This window comes from Callithrix jacchus, chromosome 3 (assembly GCF_049354715.1).
Source record: "Callithrix jacchus isolate 240 chromosome 3, calJac240_pri, whole genome shotgun sequence".
In the NCBI taxonomy this organism is placed as follows: domain Eukaryota; kingdom Metazoa; phylum Chordata; class Mammalia; order Primates; family Cebidae; genus Callithrix; species Callithrix jacchus.
The window spans coordinates 189,752,513-189,774,657 of record NC_133504.1 but is presented as its reverse complement, the minus strand read 5'-3'; the positions used below and the strand labels follow the sequence as shown (position 1 = coordinate 189,774,657).

Genomic DNA, 22,145 nt, shown 5'->3' with positions numbered 1-22,145 from the left:
TATTGCGTTTTCGTTTTAATTTGTCTCAGGTAGTTTCTAATTTTCCTTATGAAGGGCAAAAGAAAGTTATAGGGACATCTCCATGATAACTGGAGAGGGGAAAGCTTTTAAAGGGGAAGACCGATGACTTTGATTAAATGAATATTAGGAACCTGCATTCATGAAAACATAGTGTTCCTAGAAGGAAGGGCGGAAGGACACTGCAGCTAACCCACAAAGCCCACGGACGCTGAGAACCCAGCACATCCATGAGAATGACAGCCCCAGTGCACAGTGCACAAGGGATTGGAATAGACGTTTTACCACAGGTGCCAGCCGATGGCAAGTAACCTACGAGAAGGTTTCCAGGAAATTGCTAGAGTTTCATCATGTGTACCAAGAGCATGTCCAAGAATTCAAAATAGCATTATTCATAAACATTAGCCCTACACTGAAGCAGCCTGACTGCCCACCGGCAGTGGAAAGGAGATAGCTGTGGTTTATTCCTGCAGTGGAATGCTGACGGACTGTGGCTGTCTCGAGAACACCGATCATGGTCACAGAAAGATGGCAGCTGCAAGAGTCATTCCAGTTACAGAAACCCGAAAACAGGCGAGACTTCTGGAGGCCATGCTCTAGGTTATGTGCTTCAGTGGTAGAACCGTAAAGAAGAGCTAGAACGTTGTCACACCTTTCATTGTGAACTGGGTGGGGACTCCGTATGCTTCACTTGGTGATAAACCACCGAGCCATGCATTTCTGTCGTGTACTTTTCTGAATTTGTGTTATAGTTTATGACAAAAAATGGCAGCTTGGGTGTGTGTATTTTTTTTCCAGACCTTTTGAATGGCTAGGGCATCAGTCCCGAGCAATGTCAGCATTTGGGGTGAGGGTTTGCACACGGGCCTGAAAGCAATATGGGATCCAGGACCTGGGCACATGAGCAGAAATGGTGAGGGCAGGCTGGCCTCTGAGCCGGTTGGGATGGAAACTGAGGGCACGAACTGGCACCAGGTAGCAGGAGGGAGAGAAGGCCCTTGGGCGGGGGGAGCACTTGGAGGAGCTCCCGAGGCAAGAGGTGGAGGCCAGAGGATGACATAGCTGCCCTGGGGCGAATTGTTTGTTCTGCAAGAGAGGCAGCGACAGTCCTGTTGAGGAAGGACACAGTCAGAGGGCACGTCTCTGCCTTCCAGATGTTAAGTCAAGTTCAGACAGAGATGCTCTACAGTGCTGTTGAAATGTCTTTGAGCTACACTGAAGGCCTAGAAGACGGGCCCACACACATCAGCGCCTCTCACATGCCAGGCTCCTGGGAGAGCTGTGTTCTGGGGACTGAGGCGTACAGGGAACAGTGCCCCCATCAGCCTGGGGCAGGCAGTGTTGGGAGCCAGGGGCCACCTGCAGAGCTCTCCCTCGTCACCCACAGTGGGCTGAGGACCCCATGGGGATGGAGGGCAGCCATCTGCGGTGGATGGAGCTGGGCAGGTGCGCTTGGGTTTTGTTCACAGGATTCTCCACCTGTGTTCCCTGTCTCAAAGGGCAGCGGCAGTGAAGGAGGGGTGGCTGCTGGAGACCGAGGTGGGGGACACAGGGTATGGATGGGATTCCAGGCCCTGCTCAAGCCAGACAGGACTGGGTCTGTAGAACCTCTTGGAAGCGCCAGGTTGAGGGAGACATTTTTCCTTAGCCGGCCTAACCCGTGTGTAGCCTCACATGAAGAGAGTGTGTGTGCATGTAAGGGTGAGTGTGAGGGTGCGTGTCAGTGTGTGAGGGTGTGAGTGTGAGGGTGTGTGTATGAGTGTGAAGGTGTGTGAGGCTGTGAGTGTGGGGGAGTTGTAGGGTCCAGCCCTACAGGGTTCTGTGAGCCCTTCCCTGCTGATGGGGAGATGAGAAACTGTAGAAATAAAAGACACAGGCAGAGATAGAGAAAAGAGAGTTTGGGCTCAGGGTCCACTGCCAGCCAAAGCGTGGAGACTTGCAGTGGCACCGAGTGCCTGGACACTCTGACTTTTATTGAGTACAAAGCAGTGGGCAGGGAAGGTAGGGTCAGGTACCACCAGGTATCACTGGTGGTCAGCGATAGGGTCAGGTAAATCACGTGTCTTGGAGACAGGGGGCCCAAGACTTTCAAGTAGCCGAGGTGAGGAGAAAAGCTAATGCGTCAGCGCTCTTCGCGTATTTGTCAGAAATATCAAGGACACTAAGATTATGTTACTATTATTAATTCTTATCTTTTAAGAAAAAGGGAAACCAGGTGCAGAAGCAGGGAGTGAGGGTAGACATGGAATGTGACCACTGAAGCACAGCCTCACATAGGGACAGTTAAGCCCCCGGATGTCTGCGGGCTTCCCTGACAGCCGGCAGGCCTCACCACAAGAGCTTGGAGAAGCGGAGTTTTCTCCAAACTTCCCCAGGAAGGAGACGTCTCGGCCTTTTTTGACGTCTCCTTCCCTAGCTGGCTAAACAGCGGGGTTTTCACAGCACTGGTGCTGCCGCACAGCCGAGGCGCCCTCCAGCAGCCCTTACGCGGGTGTGACAGAACTTAAAGCATCTTGCCTTAGTGTCATTCATTTCGCAGTGTCACCTCCGTTCCATGCCTCATAACCCGATAGTCATTAGTAAGATTAAAGGTTATATTGAGTATGTATCTTTATGATTATAAGTAACTATAGATTATATATAATTATATAAAGGAATAACTATGTGCCTACATTTCTAATTCTTTCCTAAATCATTATTTATATGGGAACAGGCTGAGGCTTCAGACCCTTGCCATGGCACTTGCGGGGTTTCCCCCCTGCAGAGTGTGTGTGAAGGAGTGTGTGTGTGCAAGGGTGTGAGAGTGTGTGTGTGTGTGAGGGTGTCAGTGTGTTTGTGAGGATGTATCTGAGCGTGTGGAGATGTGAGGGTGTATGAGTGTGAGGGTGACTGTGTGGTGAGGGTGACTGTGTGTGTGAGGGTGTGATTGTGAAGATGTGTGTGTCTGTGAGGGTGTGTGGGTGTGGGTGTTAGTGTGTCAGTGTGATGAGGATGTGGGTGTGTGAGTGTGTCAGTGTGTAAGTGTGAGGGTGAGTGAGGGTGTGTGTGAGTGTGGGTGTGTCAGTATGAGGGAGTATGTATGAGAGCGTGAGGGTGTGTGTGAGTGTGGGTGTGTCAGTATGAGGGAGTATGTATGAGAGCGTTTGTGTGTGTGAGGGTGTGTGAATGTATGTGAGTGTCAGTGTGGGTGTGAGTGTGAGGTGTGTGTGAGATGGTGTGTGTGCGCAAATGAGTGTGTGAGGGTTTGTGCATCAGTGTGAGTGTGCGTGGCAAGGTCATTTGGAACTAGCAGTTCTCTCCCTCTTCTTACTCCATTCATAAATCCTAGTGTTTTTGGAATTATTTCTGCAAAGTTGCATGATGTTAAAATGGAAAAAGTGACCGGTGATTATAAGTGTCTATTCTTTCCCTTATCAAAGAGCTTCAGCTATTTTAAAGAGAAGCAATTCTTAAAAAGCCATTTGAAGCTCAGCTCCTGTGGTTTCTTTGACTTCTGTTTTGGGTGCCAGCTCCCTGAGAGACCCTAGGTCTAGTAGTCTGTTGACTCCTGGTAAGCAGCCGCTGGGCCTGAACCGCCGCTTGCTGGCAGGTGAGAAGCGGAGGGCAGGAGGCGTGACTGACAAGGGTGTGCATGTTCCTGTGTGCGGAGACTCTGCTTGGGAAGCCGTCACACTGCCTGCCGTGGAGATGACGCATGTCCCGCTTACCTGACGCTCACGGCCCGGCTCCGTGTAGGAGTGAGGCGGCAATGTGTGTGGACCTGCCAGCCCTCCTGGTTTGGGGCAGGCTTGGTGGGAACAGAGCAAAGACCAACAGTGGCTCAGACTGGGCCACGTACTGGGTGCTTGCCCAAGAGCTGGGAGGGCGTGGAGTCACCAGAGTGACGGGAGGCAGACAGAACCCTGGGTCCCAGGGTTCAGGGACTGGAAAGAAGCTTGGTGGTAGAAACCTGAGGGTGGCCTGGAGGGCTGGGAGGCGCTTGAGAGTGGTGGGGGGACCTGGGAAGGGCAGTACAGGGCTGGGGTGGGGCGGGGACAGGCCCCTGAGGTTTGCAGAGCCCATGCTGCCCGAGAGACCGGGCACCTGGGTGTTGGGGACTCTGCTCCATCACATCGTCTGTGGCTTGAAATGCTTCCCTTCCTGATTCTGCAAGTGCCTTGAGATGGCCGGGAACTGTATCTTATTCATGTTTGTGCTTTTCTCTATTCACCAGGGAAATAAGCAGGATTTATCTTAGATGAATCGTGTAGCTCTTTGTAAGGGTTGTAAGCTGTTTGTAAAGGTTGTAGCTGTGTGTAAGCCCTGGGGACGGCCTCGTCGTCCCTCAAGGGACGTCACCGTCCGACACTAGCACCACATCACTGGCTGCCTCTTGGGGCTCCTGGGCTTGTGACATCCATCTGCCGCAACTGTGACCTGGGGCCTCCGCGTCTGAGGGCAGCCTGGGGCCGGCTCCTCTCCCCCAGGGGCCCTGGCAGGGTGGGTGTATACTCACCACCTGCTTCTGCAGATGTCCCCTCCCAGGTTGTCACGCGCTGTTACTGAGCTGCGGTTCAGCAGCGCTGGACCAGGAGAGGTCCTGCCCTCGGGAACTTCTCTCCATGTGGGAGAGATGAACAAGCAGCAGCAGCAGGAGACTGTCCACGAGCCCCTGGAGATGAGGCCAGGTGATGTGGGGAGCGCCTGACGATTGGAGGGAGCCAGGGCAGGTGTTGGGGCACGGCCCAGGGCCCTGGACAGCTGTGTGTCCCAGGGACAGAAGGAGGGAGGGCTGGGCTGACGCTGGACTTAGATATTCTAAGTGTGACTGGAACTGTGGGTAAATTTCCTGCTGGGAGCTGAAGGAGAGGGCAACTGCCCTGTGTGTGGCGTGGAGTATTTGGGGGCCTTGGCTGATTTCCCATCGCCTGACTTGGCAGGCGCTGCCTGGGAGAGCCGGGGCCTGGCTGCTGCAGGAGGCTGTTTGGAAGGACTCTGGACTAGAGGAGGCTGGGTGGAGGTGCAGGACCCAGAGGGGCACACCCTACACAAGGCAGGCGGAAGCCAGGTGGCCACTGGACGGAGCCTCTACTGCCAGGTGGAACCTGCACGTTTCCAGGGGAGCAGAAGGGGTGCCCTGGGTGACAGGAGGACAAGATGATGGCGGTTTGCAGGTTCACCAGGAGCTGCAGGAGCCAGGAGCCTGGGCTAGAGCCTGGGAGAGACCTGGATTCAGGGACTGGGCAGAGGGGGGATGGTCAGGGCCAGGGATGGCAGACCGCAGTCCCCGGCCAGACCCATAACTCCAGGGTTACGAGGCGGGAGAGAATCCGGATCTGTGCTGACATCTTGAGGCTGCCTGTTCTCGTAAATAAAGTCTCCCTGGGCCACAGGCGCTGTCTGCTGTTTCATGTGACAGTGGCAGAGTGGGGTTGAGTGCATGGTGTCGCCTGCACAGCTGGCACTGCCTACTCTTGGCCCTTTGTAGGGAGTTGGCCTCGCCCCAGTCAGAACCCGGCGCCTGAGGTTGGACCAGTGGGAGGCAGGGCCCAGAGGAAGAGCAGCTGGGAAGGACCTGCCTGGCTGCTTGCTGTGCCTGGGCCCTGCACCATTCCCTGCACTTGGGGCCCCACCCTCAGGCCAGTGACTGCTTGGGCTCCAGGTCTGCCTGCCCCATGTGCCCTGCACACCCTGCCTGACAGAAGCCAGCATCCCACACCTGAGGCATCCAAAGCTTTCACCTTTCACCACACCCCGCCCCTCTGTCTGCCTAGGTCTTTCCTGAGGGATTTATGTTGATTGACACTCCTGGGTACTAGTGCCATGCTGGGAGGAACCTGTGTGCTTCCTCTGGCCTGAGCTGGGTCTGGGGCCCAGGGTGAGTGGCCATGGGCACCTGGTGCTGTCTGCAGGGCTGGGAAGCAAGGGGAATCCAGGCAATGCTCTCCCTTTATTGCTTCAGATGGTACCAGGCAGGGAAGATGGGGCTTGAGGGAGGGAGGACAGAGGGAGGAGGGAGACAGGTGGGAGGAGGGAGGGAGGTGAGAGGATGGAGGACATGGCTTGAGGGAGGTAGGAGGGAGGGAGGATGGAGGGAGGAGGGAGACAGGTGAGAGGACGGAGGGAGGTGAGAGGATGGAGGACATGGTTTGAGGGAGGGAGGAGGGAGAGATGATGGAGGGAGGAGGGAGAAATGTGGGGGGAGGGAAAGAGGAGAGAGGTTGGAGGGAGGTGAGAAGATGGAGGACATGGTTTGATGGAGGGAGGAGGGAGGGAGGATGGAAGGAGGAGGGAGATAGGTGAGAGGACGGATGGAGGACATGGCTTGAGGGAGGGAGGAGGGAGGGAGGACAGGGATGAGGGAGATAGGCGGGAGGAAGGAGACAGGTGGGAGGAGGGAGACAGGTGAGAGGATGGAGGGAGGTGAGAGGATGGAGGACACGGCTTGAGGGAGGGAGGAGGGAGGGAGGACAGGGATGAGGGAGACAGGAGGGAGGAAGGAGACAGGTGGGAGGAGGGAGACAGGTGAGAGGATGGAGGGAGGTGAGAGGATGGAGGACACAGCTTGAGGGAGGGAGGAGGGAGGGAGAACAGAGGGAGGAGGGAGACAGGTGAGAGGATGGAAGGAGGACAGAGCTTGAGGGAGGGAGGATGGAGGGAGGATAGAGGGAGAAGGGAGACAGGAGAGAGTGCTTCTGTTCCCTCCAGGTCGAGCTGTGCCGCAGGTGAGAGGAGGGAGGGAGGAGGCAGGAGCTTTCACGCTGTCCGCAGTGAGTTGCCTTGATTCCATCTTGAGGCCTGCGCTGTGATCTTGCCGGTCCGGAGCTGCAGTCCCCAGCAGAAACCACCTGAGCCCTGAGTCAGACATGGCCTTCTTGGCTGCTGGGTGGTGATGCTGGCTGCTTCCTGGCCTCCTCCTCACCTCTGGGACGATGTGCTACACATCACATTGTTTAGGAATGAGATCCTCACAGGCCTTTCAGAGTAAGCTCCTTTTACCCTGCCTCTTATGTTTGTGACTTTGCTATTTTCAGAATTCAACTTAGAAATCTTTGCTCATCTTGGTCTTTTGCACACCATCTGCTTTAAAGCCCATTATACGGGAGGTGTTCTGAATTGTCCTTAAGACACTGTGAACTCCAGGGCATGTGATGTGATTCTTCAGTGCTTCTCTCATCGACTGAATGTTTGTTAAACACCTACTATGTGCCCAACATTATTTTGGCTGTAGGGGACACAGTGGGGAACACACTTGGTGTTGACCCCTTCCTGCCTTGCGGAGCTGGGCCTGGACTGGCTGCTCGAGGTGGAGATGGCTGTGAGGAGCCGAAGGCCAGGTGAGGTGGGACCTCATGGGGGGTGCTAGTCTAAGCAGCACCACGACTCCTGAGAAGGGCGTTGGGAAAGGCAGGCAGGCAGGACCGCCAGGCCGCAGAGGGTCAGACTGGTGTATGGGGTGAGGGGTGGAGGGTGGGAGGATGGGAGAGCCCAGCTGGGGGAGAATCCAGGGCCCTGCCCAGAGTGGAGGCACACCCCGGCCTTTGTCTTGGTCACCAAAGACTTCCAGGGTTACGAGGAGGGAGAGAATCCGGGTCTGTGCTCGCATCTGTGAGGCTGTTCTGCAGGTGTCTCCCGGGGTCAGCAGAGAGGCCCCTCCAGTTCCTGCCTCTCTGCCTCCCAAGCCCTCCTGGCTGAGAGCGAGACGGTCCAGCCCCGTGAAGGAGGCAGCAGGGCTTGCAGCTGGGGTCTCCCAGGGCTGGCCTGTCGCCTGGACCTTCTGCGCTCGTCTCCTTTCTGCATTCAGAAACCTTCAAGAGAGAGTGCTTCTGTTCCCTCCAGGTCGAGCTGTGCCCCAGGAATGGCTGGAAGCTCAGGGGCCCCTGTTCGGGTCCCATATTCACGGGATGTGTCCTCCATCTGAGGCTGGTGTGGGTGGGGGTGGTAATAGTGAGAGGGGCCCAGGGAGGCAGGTGGCCGTGCAGGGAGGCCCAGAGTCAAGGAGGAGCTGTTTGGCAGGTCCTGGAGACCTGCCGGAGACACGGGTGTCACCCACAGACGCCTTTGCCTTCACCAGAACTTTTCAGCTAGGCAGGCCTCTCCTGGCCCCAGGACATAGCCCGCGTGGGTGCTCACCTCTGCCCAGCTCAGCTCCTCTCGACCTGGAACACCCTCAGCCCCCCACCCACATCATCCCTGCTGCCCTGGCTGAACCCAGAGCTCCCATCTGTGAACTCCTCCAACCCAGCCCTGCCCGCCTGCTCACCCTGGGTTTCCAGCTCAGGACAGATCCCTGGGGAGGTGAGGGGCTCCCTCCTGGTAGTCTGGAAGCACGTCCTGTATCCAGCTGGGTGGTGAGATGCAGGCCAAGCCCCCGCTGCACCACAGCTGCCCCCAGGCTTACATGCCTGCTTGCTGAGCCCATCACGAGGGGGCTTTACCTTCTCTGGGCTCTAGTGGCACTTGCAAGAGGCCCGGTGGGCCGGTGTTGGAGGGCTTAGAATGGCTCGCCCTTTCCAAGCCAGCACTGCCCACTTGCTCTTCATGCCTGTCCTGCTGAGGCGGCACCTGTGCAGCACATAATCCAGTGCTCCTGACCGAGAGTGCTTTTCTTCCTGTGCCCAGACCAGCCGTGGATGTGTTTGTTAAGGGCTGTGCTGGCTTCTAGGCCCGGGGCCTGAGCCCGACTCCCAGCAGGCACTGAGTAGGCGCATCCATCCAAACAAGGGCAGTCTAGCACAAGGCAGGGGAGGTGGGCTGGTGCCCAGAACCTTCTGGGGCGTGGCCATCAGCAGCTGCTGGGCCTCTCACTATGTGGCAGGCGGTTCATCCCTGTCTCCCCAGGGCAGTTGCTGCTAGGGCCCTCAGGAAGTCACAGGGGGTCTCCCAAGCGTGTTCTGGCTGGCCCTGCCCCATCTCTTTCCTCAACCAGTGGCAGAGGGGAGGCACTGGCTAGGCAGGGGAGGCCAGCAGCTGCAGGGGACAGGCTCCCACAAAAGAGGAGATGGGGGAGCCTAGAGAGAGGTAGGAGAACCCAGAGGACCTGTCATTAGTGTTGGGGCAGCCGTATGCGGACCCCTGGAGGCCTGGGCTGCTTTGTGGGCTACTCAGAATAAGCCATGTAGACAATGTGAAGTCGTGTTTCTTTCTGCCCTCGATGGAATGCGCTGGGATGAAGGTGTTTCTGTCTGAAAGGCTTGAGGTTTGGCACTTAGCTGATAACCCCTCAGCAGAAGCCCCACACACACCCCGGCTGCATTCGCTTCCTGGTTGCTGGTAGCTGTCCCTAGGGTCTGGGGCTCCTGGGGGACCAGGATGGTGTTGTCCTCTGCTCCTGCCTAGAGACCACTGTCTCCTCCAAAGCTCTGTAAACTGTCAGCAGTGCAGGCCCCTCGGAAGCCAGTGAGGGGAACAGGCAGGTCAGCATCAGGGGCTCATCCGGCCACCCCAGAACTCTGTGCTGTTGTTCCAGGACCTTGGATTGCTTTCTGTGAAAGTGTGTCTGTGGGTGCCTGTGTGTGGGTGCCTGTGTGGGTGTGCATGGATGGGTGCCTGTGTGTGGGTGCCTGTGTATGTGGGTGCTTATGTGTGTGGGTGCCTGTGTGTGGGTGCCTGTGTGGGTGTGCATGGATGGGTGCCTGTGTGTGTGGGTACCTGTGTATGTGGGTGCCTGTGTGTGGGTGCCTGTGTATGTGGGTGCTTATGTGTGTGGGTGCCTGTGTGTGGGTGCCTGTGTGGGTGCCTGTGTGTGGGTGCCTGTGTGGGTGCCTGTGTGTGGGTGCCTGTGTGGGTGCCTGTGTGTGGGTGCCTGTGTGTGGGTGCCTGTGTGGGTGTGAGGTGCCTATGTGGGTGTGCATGGATGGGTGCCTGTGTGTGGGTGCCTGTGTGGGTGTGCATGGATGGGTGCCTGTGTGTGTGGGTACCTGTGTATGTGGGTGCTTATGTGTGTGGGTGCCTGTGTTTGTGTGTACCTGTGTGTGTACCTGTGCCTGTGTGTGTGGGTGCCAGTGTGGGTGGGCACAGATGGGTGCCTGTTTGTGTGGGGGAGTACCTGTGTGTGGGGGAGTGCCTGTGTGTGGGTGTACCTGTGTGTGGTGTGTGGGTGCCTGTGTGTATATGGGTGCCTGTATGTGTGTGAGTGCCTGTGTGTGTGGGTGCCTATGTGTGTGTGTGCACCTGTGCATGTGTAGGTGCCTGTGTGTGTGTGTGTGTGTGTGTGTGCCTGTGTGGGTAGGCACAGATGGGTGCCTGTGTATGGGTGCATGTGTGTGGGGGATATGTGTGTGTGGGTTGTGTGTGTGTTTGGGGGGGGTGCCTGTGTGTGTACATATGGGTGCCTATGTGTGTGGGTGCCTGTGTGTGTGGGTGCATGTGTGTGGGGGGTACGTATGTGGGTGCCTGTGGGCAGGCACAGATGGGTGGCTGTGTGTGGGTGCATATATATGTGTGGGGTACGTGTGTATGTAGGGTGTGTGTGTGTATGGGGGGGTGCCTGTGTGTGTGCACATATGGGTGCCTGTTTGTGGGGGTGTGTGTGGGGGGTGTGTGTGTATGGAGGGGTGCCTGTGTGCGTGTGGGTGCCTGTGTGTGTGGGTGCCTGTGTGTGTGTGCTTGTGGGGGTGTATGTGTGTGGGGTACGTGTGTATGTAGGGTGTGTGTGTGTATGGGGGGTGCCTGTGTGTGTGTGGGTGCCTCTGTGTGTGTGCACATATGGGTGCCTGTTTGTGTGTGTGTGTGTGTGTGTGTGTGTGTGTGTGTATGGAGGGGTGCCTGTGTGTGTGCTTGTGGGGGTGTATGTGTGTGGGGTGTGTGTGTATGGACGGGTGCCTGTGTGTGTGTGGGTGCCTGTGTGTCTGTGCACATATGGGTGCCTGTTTGTGGGTGTGTGTGTGTGGGGGGTGTGTGTGTATGGATGGGTGCCTGTGTGCGTGTGGGTGCCTGTGTGTGGGTGCCTGTGTGTGGGGGGGCTGGCTGGGTGGGTGGGTGCACGGTGCTGACAGTAGGGCAGGGGACGGGGATGCTGGTTTTGCCTGACAGATGTGACTTAGCCCAGGAATGGTGATGTGGTATGGCTGCTCAAGGGCCTGGTCTATGTGTGCCCCCTTCTGTGACACTGCCCGCCATGCATGTTGTACCTAAAGCAGACCCTCTGGCCCAGAGCCCAGGGGAAGTGGGTGGGGCTGTGGTAGTTAGAGGTGAGTCCCTGCTAAGGAACAGGGCTTCTGAGCCCTGGTGAGAGAAGCAGAGGTGGCGTCCCTTCCAATGAGGAGCAGCTGTGCAGAGGGGAGGTATGGCTGCCTTGGGGTGATTTCTGCGCTTCTGGGGGTGTGGCTGGGTGCTGCTTCCCTGCTCCTGTGGACTCCCCCACACTTCTGTTGTGTGCACAGCTCCTGAGAAAAACCTTCTAAGGAAGCGTGAGCTGCGCGCATTCTGCATGCAGCCACTGTGCATTTCTGAAACACGGCATGTGCCCAGTGCTGTGGGTTCTGCTCACTGAACCCTCGTGTTGGGAATGTTGATGTCCTCCCCCGAAAGGCAAAAGCAGAGCTGGCACAGGGCCTTCCCAACTGGCAGCCTGACCCCAGACCCCAGAGCTGTGGACCCAGCCTGGTAGGCCTGTGGGCATTGAGTTTGCAGTTCCTGGGCAAGAAGCTTCCCCCGGTCTAATCTAATGTTCCAGGGTTAGGGTTCCTAGAGCCTGTCAAGACGAGAGCCCGCATGGCCCATGCTGCGTGATTTTGATGGCAGGGAAGCACTTTGGGGGAGCAGTTACCCCCAGTCTCTAGAGAGTTAACAGATTATTTTGCATGGATACTGAGGTTTTAGAAATAGTTTTCTTTTTCTTTCCTCCTTCCTTTTTAGAGCCAGGATCCATCGTGGTTCACTGGGTTTCTGGTGGTTGGAGATATTTTGAGGGTGGGCAGAGCAGATCACGGAACACAGATAGCACCGAGAAGGCTTTAGGCGAGTGCCAGATCCTGCTGGCTGCCACCCAGTAAGCTGGTGCATGTGGAGGCTTAGAATAGAATCATTGGCAACTGTAATTAAGGTTGTGAACTGCACCACGAGGCTAAAAAAACAAATTCTCTGCAGCTGTTTTACTGACTGAGAAATCACCCCTATCGGCTGAAGTTTTCTTCTTCTGATTTGGTAGAGGACATAGTTTAAAAATGATCTCACAGCGTGATTTATGTGAACGGCTTTTCTTTCCTTGGATGAGACAATTGAGAGAGTCTGAATCCCTGGCAAGCCGCAGCTTCCTGCAGTGTCCTGTTGCCATGGGTTACGAAGGGAGCCAGAGGGAACTCCATTGGAAATGCCTTTAAACTTTTCTGACAGGCACAGGCTGCGGTGTTAAGTGGCGTGTCTTAGACCCGGGTCCCGGTGGGGCTCGGTGCCTTACAATGAATTTGGGGAAAGAGTTGGCAAGTGAAACGCACGTTTCTAATGGCCAGCAGGTAAGCCACTCCAGCGGTGTCTGTTCGTTTCATCGGTGCTGAGAAGCGAAGGCACTTTGGTGATCTTGTTTTCGCGAGTGGCAGCTGTGGGACTTGCAAATGCTTTTAAGGATAAGGCTTGGAAATGCTTTTCCTTTGTCTGCATCCCAGAGCTGCGGAGGCACAGCCAGGGCTCTGGGACCGCCGCGTCCCCTGCGGACACACCCGGCTGTCCGGCGTCAACGCCTCGGGAGCCCAGGCTGTCAGATTTTAAGTCAGAACTTACAGAAAACGTCAGCTGTTTTTCTTTCCTTTACCATAGTAATTCTCAGAGATTTGAAAGATGTGAGTGAATTGATTTTGTTGGAATACTAATTTTAGGCTACATAAGTGTATTGAAGTCTCATGCTCTTTAAATGACCGTGGCTTACATTTCTACACGTAATGAGTTGATTTGGCCAGTGTGTGTATAGATAGCTACTATAGATCATATTGGTGATTACTATGGGAGCTTATGGGGTTGAAGTCACTATAAAATGTTTTTTAAAGGATTTGAGATGGAATAAACATAATTTCTGTTTTCTTTTTATGGCTGTGTGATGTGAAGATAAAAATAAATGTAAATTATGTACAGAAGTCTTAGTAATTACTGGGCACTGAGTTTGAATTCATTCTTTTCTGAGTTGTATAATCTGCATGTGTTTCTAATACCTAATTAAAGTCTTCTGTAGAGAACCGAAGGAGAAACTACTGGTTGAGAGATGAGGGGCCTGGAGCTTGGGAAGAGGAAGATGAGCTGTGTCCTTCATTTAAGTGGGAAACAGACACTGGTCTGCTGTGCAGGGCCAGCCTAAGCCTGATGGAATCAGCCGGCTTCCTGTGCATGTGGAAAGCGCTGGGAAGGTGCAACTGCGAGAGGCTGGAGGGGCAGCTTTGGTCTTCTTTGGGGTGTGCCTGCTGTGGGCCACCTCTGGCTGTCTTAGTGCAGGAGGAATGTGTTTCTGTAAGCTCTGCTTCGTATTCTGCATTGGAAAGTGCGTTTGGAGCTCAAATGGGTGTAATGGGAAGTAGGTCAGTTAGCTATTTCATCTCAGTGTATATCCAGGCAAGTTGGAGAAAATTTTGTTTTTTATTCTAAGTCATTAAAAACCTGCCTTTGTATGTGCCTGAATAAATGACTTGGACGTCCTTTTGAAGCTCTTGCAAGTGCTTACACTGGCAAATCAGTTGTTCACGTGAGCATATGGGAATCTGGCTGATGTGGCCGTCAGGCATCAGAAGTGAGTGGCTCCCGCTCTTGCAGTCAGAGGTGGGGTGGGTAGGTGGGCGTCTCGGCGGCAGCTCTGCCTGGCTGGGGTCTGGCCAGTAGATGAGGGGCTGGAAAGCCTCCGGGGTCGGCAGAATTGCTTCTCCCTCTGAGCCTCAGGTCATTGTTCTCAAGAATTGGAGGGTCAGGGAATGCCAGGGCGCCACCGTCTGTGTCTGCAGCAGCGCTCTTCCAGAGGCCCATGTGTCTCCAGCTCCCCTCATCCTGAGGGGGTAGGACACCCCAGACTTTCTAGGAGCTGTTGCCCAACTCCATTCCATGAGCATGTGGGGGAGCTGCCGGGATTGCTGGTTGGAGAGGACAGAGGCTCTGGCTGGCCAGATCAGCCGATCCCTGGCTCCTCGGCTCCGGCAGACCGGGAAGATGCCTGTGCCCGTCCCTAATCAGCCACTGCATCCTGTTTCATAGACCATGTAACGTCAGGTGTTGCAGGCTCTAATGCTGCTGAGATGCAGAGAGGAGGCACCGAGACCTCAGCCCCAAAGAAATAGGAATTGCCTGGGGAAGAGAGCCCTCGAGGTCTGCCTGTGCACCCCTCCCAGGGCGCCCTGCTGTGGGGTAGCCGCTCTGGGTAGGGGGGCTGCTGCAGCCCTAGGCAGCCCGGTCAGGCCTCCCTGACAGGCAGCAGCCGTTCAGGCCTGTGGCTGTCACAGGGTCCTGGATGGAACTTTCTGGGGCAGTTCCATCTTTCCTCTGAGTTGTGGGAACAAGTCCCCACTGTGAGTGAGTGCCCAGGTCACGGCCCTGCTGGTGCATGGCTGGACGAGCATGACAGTTGTCTCAGAGCTGCCTGAGCTGTTGGCTTCCCTGGCATTCCTCCTCTGCCCAAGCTAGGGGTTTGACTTCAGTCCTCAGCTATCAGAGGCCTGGTGTTGGCGCCGCCTCGGGCACGTCCACACTGGCCTCCCAGGTGTGCCCTGTGTGGCCAGCATGGAGGTGGCGGTGGCCAGCAGGGTGTGGTTTTGTGATGTCTCAGAGTGTCTTTTCCTTCCTTCATGAAAATAAGTTGTGCAGTGTCAGACACTTGGCAGAAGCTTTGTCTTAAGGCAGAGCCCTTCAGAGACCTGGAGGCACCTCAGGTGCCATGTAATTTGCCTTCGTTCTCTCAGCATGGGGAGGTGTCTTCAGGCTGCCAGAGTGTGACACAAAGAACTTTCCAGAGACCAAAGGCCTTCTCTCCTTCAGGCATTGGCATTCTGTTTAATATTTTAAAAATCTCAAACAAGGGTGGCACTGTTTAAAAAAGTGGAATAATCTCTTATGGGCAGTGTGGAGGCCATAGTCGCTGAGGAAGGGCAGCGGGGAGGAGGTGTGGGAGCTGATGCAGTCTGTGGCCTGGTACGGCTGTGGCCACGTAGAGGACACGGTGAGACATGCAGGGGAGAGGGCAGGGCCTGTGTCAGAGCCTGGGGAAGTGAAAGGATAAAGAGGAAGATGGAGGGTGGTCGAGAGGAGGCAGTGGCCGCTGGAGACATGCGGGTGACTCTGGTTGCAGCCTTTGGGCCCCCATGCCATTAGACAGGAATCTTCAGCCTTCCTTGTAAGTCTGCCACAGGCAGCCAGGCTGGGCCAGCCTCCAGGGTCCTCCAGCAGAGAGTCCTGGCTCCCGTGGGACAAGGTTGTGTTAGGGGCTGAGGCTGGTGGCAGTGGGGCATGGCTGGGAAGGTTCAGGGGCGTGCGTGGGGCTGACGTGCCTGGGACGACATCTGTGCAGACACTTCTGCTAGGTCATTTCTGGGCCTCTGTAGGATGAGCTTGGCATTTCCATTTCACTGTGCCTGTTTTCTAGCCTGGATTAACCCAGGTGTTCTCATCAGTGTCACTAATTGCATCTCCCAAATTGCCCTCTCGTGCCCTCGCTCCTTCGGGACACTGAAGTGCAGAGCTGGGATTGCAGGGCACGCGCACACAGTGTGCTGTGGCTGTGTGCCCTGCCTCCAGCCCGCGTGTGTCTTCCCATGTCGGTCAGCTCGCCTTTCACCCCAGGCCTCTGTTGCCCCTGAGCCTGGTCAGGAGGGTCTGGAGTCTGTGTTGGGGACCATCCACGCATCCCACTTCACATGCTGGTTGCAGATTCTTCTCTTGTTTGCTGACGCTCTGAGTCTTGTTATCTATATAAGGACACCTCTAAGTATATTTGAGAAAAACTGTTATAATAAATTTCTATTTTCACCTCTTCCCCCTTCTTTTCATTAAGAAATTGGATACCTTACGCAGGCAGCTATCTTTCCATGTTACGTACTTAGCGCTGTATCCTTCTCAGCCCAAAAATCCACAGCCCTTTCTCCCGGGTCCTGAGGAGCAAGGCAGCGAGCTTGCACGGCGAGGCCCTCGAGCACCAGTACCTTCTCCTATCTCGTCCCACGCGCCTCTGTGAGTGCAGGTGTCCCGGCCTCTGTTGGGCGGATATGGAGCCCGGTTGGGGTTCCTTGCAACGCTTGCCATCCTACACATGAGGCAGGGACCTAGCCTTCCCCAGGTAGCAGGAGCTGCTGAGCTTCAAGTACTGGGCCGGCTTTCCTCGGGTTTCTGCAGCAGCGCCCTCCGGTTCCCTGCTTCCCCTCTGACTCCATCAGCTTCTCACCGCCATCAGGTCTTCACAGGGAGGCCTGGACTGGGCAGGGACTGGTTTCCTTCCCATACCACCTTCCAGGATGGGCTCGATTCATCCATCATGTGCTCCCCTCCAGCCTTCCCTGCAGCGGGCACCTCCACTCCGGACCCCAGCCTCAGTGGCAGATCCACATCTTCTCACTGTCTCTCCTTAGACATCCAGGAGGCCCCTCAGACTTAAGTCCCAAATATGACTTGGATTCTCCCCTCACCCCAGTGCTCCTCCCTCAGTCTCCCACATCTCAGAAGGGGACAGCCCTGTCCCCTCTGTTTGCGCCCACTCCCTCTAATACTCCATGTCAGCAAACTCCTGGGCTCCCTGAGTTTACACTTTCTCACCCTCATTGCTGCAACCTGCCCCCATCCCCATCTCTTGCCTGGAGCACTGCGGAGCCTCCAGCTGCCCCTGCCCTGCCTCATCCTGCATGTGCACCTGCCAGAATGCGCAGCGCCATCCTAGCTGCCCCTGCCCCTTGTCCCTTGGCTTCCTACCATGGACCAGGTTCTGCAGGGCGGGGTTGCTGATTCAGGGTTTGCATGGCACATGCTTGTTTTGTACATCCAGCATCCCAGGATGGCTCGCCGCATCATGGGGGCTCAGCGATGCTTTGCTGAGTGAGTGGGAGCGTTCTCAGCTTGTTTTGCCATGCACTGCCTGTCCCTGTGGGCAGGGCAGTTCATAACCCCGTAACCAACCCATGGGTATGCTGGACACCACCAAGGGGGCTGCCAGGAGGGGAGCCAAGGGGGAGACAGGAGGCTTTGCTGTCTCTTAAGCCCTGTCTTAGACCAGGGCTCAGCTGCACAGGGGGCCATTCTGAGACAGTCACTGAACCTTAGTTCATATGAGCACATTTCTCTGGGCCTGGGCCTGGACCTCGGGTGGGACTGTGGGTTCTGGCCCTCATCTCCAGCACAAGGCGAGCTCCTGGTGGCCTGCTGTGTTAGTGCTGCTTGCTGCCCAGAGCCTCTCGGCATAGCCGCCTTTTATACTCACCTTTCCACGTAGGGGTTGGGACTGCCACATCGGGAACCTGAGTCATGAATGTCGGCCTGGATGCCTGGCAGCCTGCTACCTGTCTGTGTGCTAGAGGGCTCTTGGCCTCTGAGAGTGGGCGAGTGGAAGAGGGCAAAGGCCTGTGTGGTGTTTGTCCCAACAGAGGGCTGTGGTGTGGCAGGAAGGAGCATCCCAAAGCCAGATGGCCCCAACCACTGGCCCAAGGAGGGCGCTACTTTGGGCCCGAAAGTTGTCAGAATGTACATGACCTTAGGCTCTGCCAAGGATGCGAAACCGGTATCAGCTGCTGGCTGCTTTGAAACATGCTGTCATTGTGGTCTTGGCTCTGGCTCAGCTTCTTCTGATTTTATTAAAGGTGGAAAAGCTCCTTGGAACACACACACACACACACACACACACACACTCTAGAGAGAAGCACACACACATGCACACACTAGAGAGAGAAGCACACACATGCACACACTCTAGAGAGAAGCACACACACATGCACACACTCTAGAGAGAGAAGCACACACATATGCACACACTCTAGAGAGGCACACACATGCACACACACTAGAGAGAGAAGCACACACACGCACACACTAGAGAAGCACACACACTTTAGAGAGAGAAGCACACACACGCATACACTAGAGAGAGAAGCACACACACATGCACACACTAGAGAGAGAAGCACACACGCACACTAGAGGGAAGCACACACATGCACAAACTAGAGAGAAGCACACATGCACACTAGAGGGAAGCACATGCACACACTAGAGAGAAGCACATGCACACACTAGAGAAGCACACACACGCACACACTAGAGAAGCACACACACATGCACACTCTAGAGAGAAGCACACATGCACACATACTCTAGAGAGACATACACACTCTAGAGAAGCACACATGCACACACTAGAGAAGCACACACATGCACACTAGAGAGAAGCACACACACATGCACACACGCACACACACGAGAGAGAGAAGCACACACACACACGCACACACACTAGAGAGAGAAGCACACACATGCACACACACGCACACATACTAGAGAGAAGCAGACACACATGAGAGAGGCACACACATGCACACACACTAGAGAGAGAAGCACATACATGCACACACACTCTAAAGAGAAGCACACACACGCAACACACACTCTAGAGAGAAGCACACACGCACACACACACTACAGAGAGAAGCACACACATGCACACACACACTAGAGAGAGAAGCACACACACACACACACACACACGCAACACACACTCTTTAGAGAGAGAAGCACAAGTCCATGTCTTGACCAGGTGTGTTGCCCTCCCCACAGGCCGTGGCAGCCGTGCTGCACTGGCTCCGCGCTCCTGTCTCCACGTCTCCCACTTCCTGCTGTCCTGCGTGTCACTGCTGGTCCTGAGCCCCCGCATTACCTTCCTCCCCTTGTCCTTTATGTTCTTGGTCACAAAATTTCCTTACTGTAAACTGTGTCGTCTGGACCTAGAACTGTGGGCCTCCACTTCGCCTCCACATGGACCTCATCTCTTGTTATCTCTTTGGTTGAACCTGCTTGTTTGTTTAAAAAGGAAGTAAAGTGTGTGTCTGTGCGTGCTGACCATGTTTCTGCGGCCCCGCCCCTTAGCTCCCGCAGGTCTGTGGAGGGGCCCCTCCCTGTGGCCCACAGCCAAGGAACCTTGGCCTCTGCTGCAAGAAGTCCTCATGGCTGCGGCAGGGCCTCTCCCAGGTGTTCAGGCCAGCCGGAGGGTAGCAAGGAAGGCCTGCCCGCACTCCCTGAGTTGATTTGCCAGCCCTTTGGAGGGTCACGGCTGCGTCCGAAGACCCCTGTGCTAGAGAGCAGAGAGCAGCCCAGCACGCGGGAGTGCGGTGAGCCACCAAGCCAGGTTCCCCTCTCCTGAACACTTGCTCTGTGCTGCACTCAGCCCTGCCTGAGACCCTCCCAGACCCGCCCTTCTGAGGCCTCTACTGCAGTGTGGATGCTGCGCTCTTCTGCATTTGGTCCAGTGAGAGATTACCTTGAAATGTAAAGCAAGAAGTTTTAAAGGGTAAAGCGGATACTAGGTGCAAATGGGATTGTTAAATTCTTTTTTTTTTTTTCTTTTGAGACAGAGTCTCACTCTGTCACCCAGGCTGGAGTGCAGTGGCATGGTCATGCCTCACTGAAGCCTTAACTTCCTTCCATCAGGAATGGACGGGGTCCCCTGTGCTCCAGGTAGCTGGGACTCCAGGCGCACGCCACCACACCTAGCTAACGTTGGTATTTTTTTGTAGCGGCAGGGTCTTTCTGTGTTGCCCAGGCTGGTCTCAAACTCGTGAGCTCAAGTGATCCTCCTTTCTCAGCCTCCCAAGTGCTGGGATTGCAGGCATGAGACAGCGGTGCCCGGCTGATTACTGAATTCATAATGCATTTTTTTATATTTCCTCTGTTTGTATTGAAAGCATTTAATGCATTTGAGCAACTTGCAGGCCTTTGGTCGCCTTTTTAAGCACATCATGTGGTTATTGAATAGCTGTTATGTCCAAGGTAGAGGATTTTGTCAGTGGCTCAAAATGGAAAATTTATATTACAGTGTATTGCTGTAAACCAGTGTACTTTAGGAATTATATGTTCTAATAATTCCTTTCGTCTAGTGTTACTAACAGAATAAACCTGAATAAAGGTTAGATTCCTCATGCAACACTCTTCATATAAACCATTTAAAACTTTCAAAACATAAATTCAAAGTAAAATATCCATGGATATGTGTGGCCCAGACAGACTTCCTGCAGAGAGCAATCGAGTCCTGTTCAGCTGAGCAAGCATGTCCAAGAGGCCCGCCGAGGAGCAGAGATTGCGTGGACTTACGTTACCCTTTAAAATACTTTGTCAGTTTCTTTAAAAAAGAATTATATTTACTTTAGTGTAAATTCCAATTCGGGAGGCATGTTAAAGAAATTTTTAGAGCTATTACTTATGGTATATGTTTAAATTGTAAGCACTGAAAAAATGCTGACTTACTGGGTGGGATCTTTTCTTACGGGTGGCTTTGTTTTTGTGGCTGTACTTTTTTTGTAAGTATAATGTGTAAATATGGAAATTTGGGAAGAGTCCAAGAAGTATAGGCCAATGAAAACAATGTGTTAGTACAAGTAGTACTACGTATGAGAACACACATTAGGAATGCTGTGCTTTAATTCATAAACATGTTTACACGGGTCTGCGTGTGCCAGCAGATGTGGGAATGCCTAACCCAGAAGTCACGTGGAGAAACGGGGTCCTCATCACACACCATACACAAACATCAGCTCACAAATGGATTAAAAACACCTGAAATCAAAAAAACTTCTGGCAGAAAACACGGGAACGTTCCATGGCATCAGTCTTGGCAATGATTTTTTTTTGGACACGACACTAAAAGAACAGGTAACAAAACTAAAAGTAAACAAGTGGAATTACATTGAAGTAAAAAGTGTGGTAATTATATTACAGTGTGTACATATATTAAAATAACACATCTTCACTGCACACCTCAAACATTTAATATTACCTAATGTATTAGTCTGTTCTCATGCTGCTATGACAAAATACCCAAGACTGGGTAATTTATAAAGGAAAAGGGTTTAATTGCCTCACAGTTCCGCATGGCTGGGGAGGCCTCAGGGAACTTTAGAGTCCTGACAGAAGGGGAAGCAAGCATGTCCTTCTTCACGTGGCAGCAGGAGAAAAGAAGTACTCAGCAAAAGTGGGAAAGGCCCTTATAACCCATCATCACGAGGGGTCAGCTGCTCCCACGATTCAGTTACCTCCCACTGAGTCCCTCCCATGACATGTGGGGATTATGGGAACTACAATTCAAGATGAGATTTGGGTGGCGACATAGCCAAACCATATCACTCCACCCCGGCCCCCTGCCAAGTCTCATGTCCTCACATTTCAAAACAGAGTCATGCCCTTCCAACAGTCCCCCCAAAGTCTTAACTCGTTCTAGCATTAACTCAGAAGTTCAAGCCTCAAAGTCTCATCTGAGACAAGGCAAGTCCCTTCTGCCTGGTGCCTGTAAAATCAAAAGCATGTTAATTACTTCCAAGATACAATGGTAGTACAGGCATTGGGTAAATACTCCCATGCCAAATGGGAGAGATTGACCATAACAGAGGAGCTACAGGCTCCATGCAAGTCCAGAATCCAGTAGGGCAGTCATTATACCAAAATGACCTCCTTTGACTCCATGTCCCACATCCAGGGCATGCTGATGCAAGAGGTGGGCTCCAACAGCCTTGGGCAGTTCTGCCCCCGTGGCTCTGCAGGGTACAGCTCCCCTCCCAGCTGTTTTCGTGGGCTGGTATTGAGTGTCTGCGGCTTTTCCAGGTGCATGGTGCAAGCTGTCGGTGGATCTGCCATTCTAGGGTCTGGAGGAGGGTGGCCCTCTTCTCACAGCTCCACTAGACAGTGTCCCAGTGGGGACTTTGTGGGAACTCTGACCCTACGTTTCCCTTTCACACTGCCCAAGCAGAGGTTCTCCATGAGGCCCTCGGTCCTGTAGCGAACGTTTGCCTGGACATCCAGGCATTGCAGTGCGTCCTTTGAAATCTAGGCAGAGGTTCCCAAACCTCAGTTCTTGACTTCTGTGCTCAGTACCACATGTAAGCTGCCAAAACCTGAGGCTCTCATCATCCGAAGCAAGGGCCTGAGCTGTACCTTAGCCCCTTTTAGCCAGGGCTGGAGCTGAAGCAGCTGGGATTCAGGGCACCAGGTCCTGGGGCTGC

At 54.3% G+C, this 22,145-nt stretch overlaps 1 protein-coding gene across 10 annotated transcripts in view; it reads left to right on the top strand.

The window, feature by feature from the left end:
* The window catches only part of RGS12 (regulator of G protein signaling 12), a 170,127-nt gene that overhangs the window by 80,850 nt on the left and 67,132 nt on the right, over positions 1-22,145 (top strand). For 2 of the 10 annotated variants that reach the window (XM_054253530.2, XM_035294245.3), the window contains exon 1: positions 12,212-12,452. The exons of the other annotated variants lie outside the window; for them this stretch is intronic. Coding sequence is in view for 1 of the 2 variants with exons in the window: in XM_035294245.3 (XP_035150136.3) it covers positions 12,399-12,452 (54 nt within the window). In the remaining variant the exon portion in view is untranslated. Of the gene's footprint in view, positions 1-12,211; positions 12,453-22,145 lie in introns of those variants that run through there. 10 annotated transcript variants of the gene reach the window in all.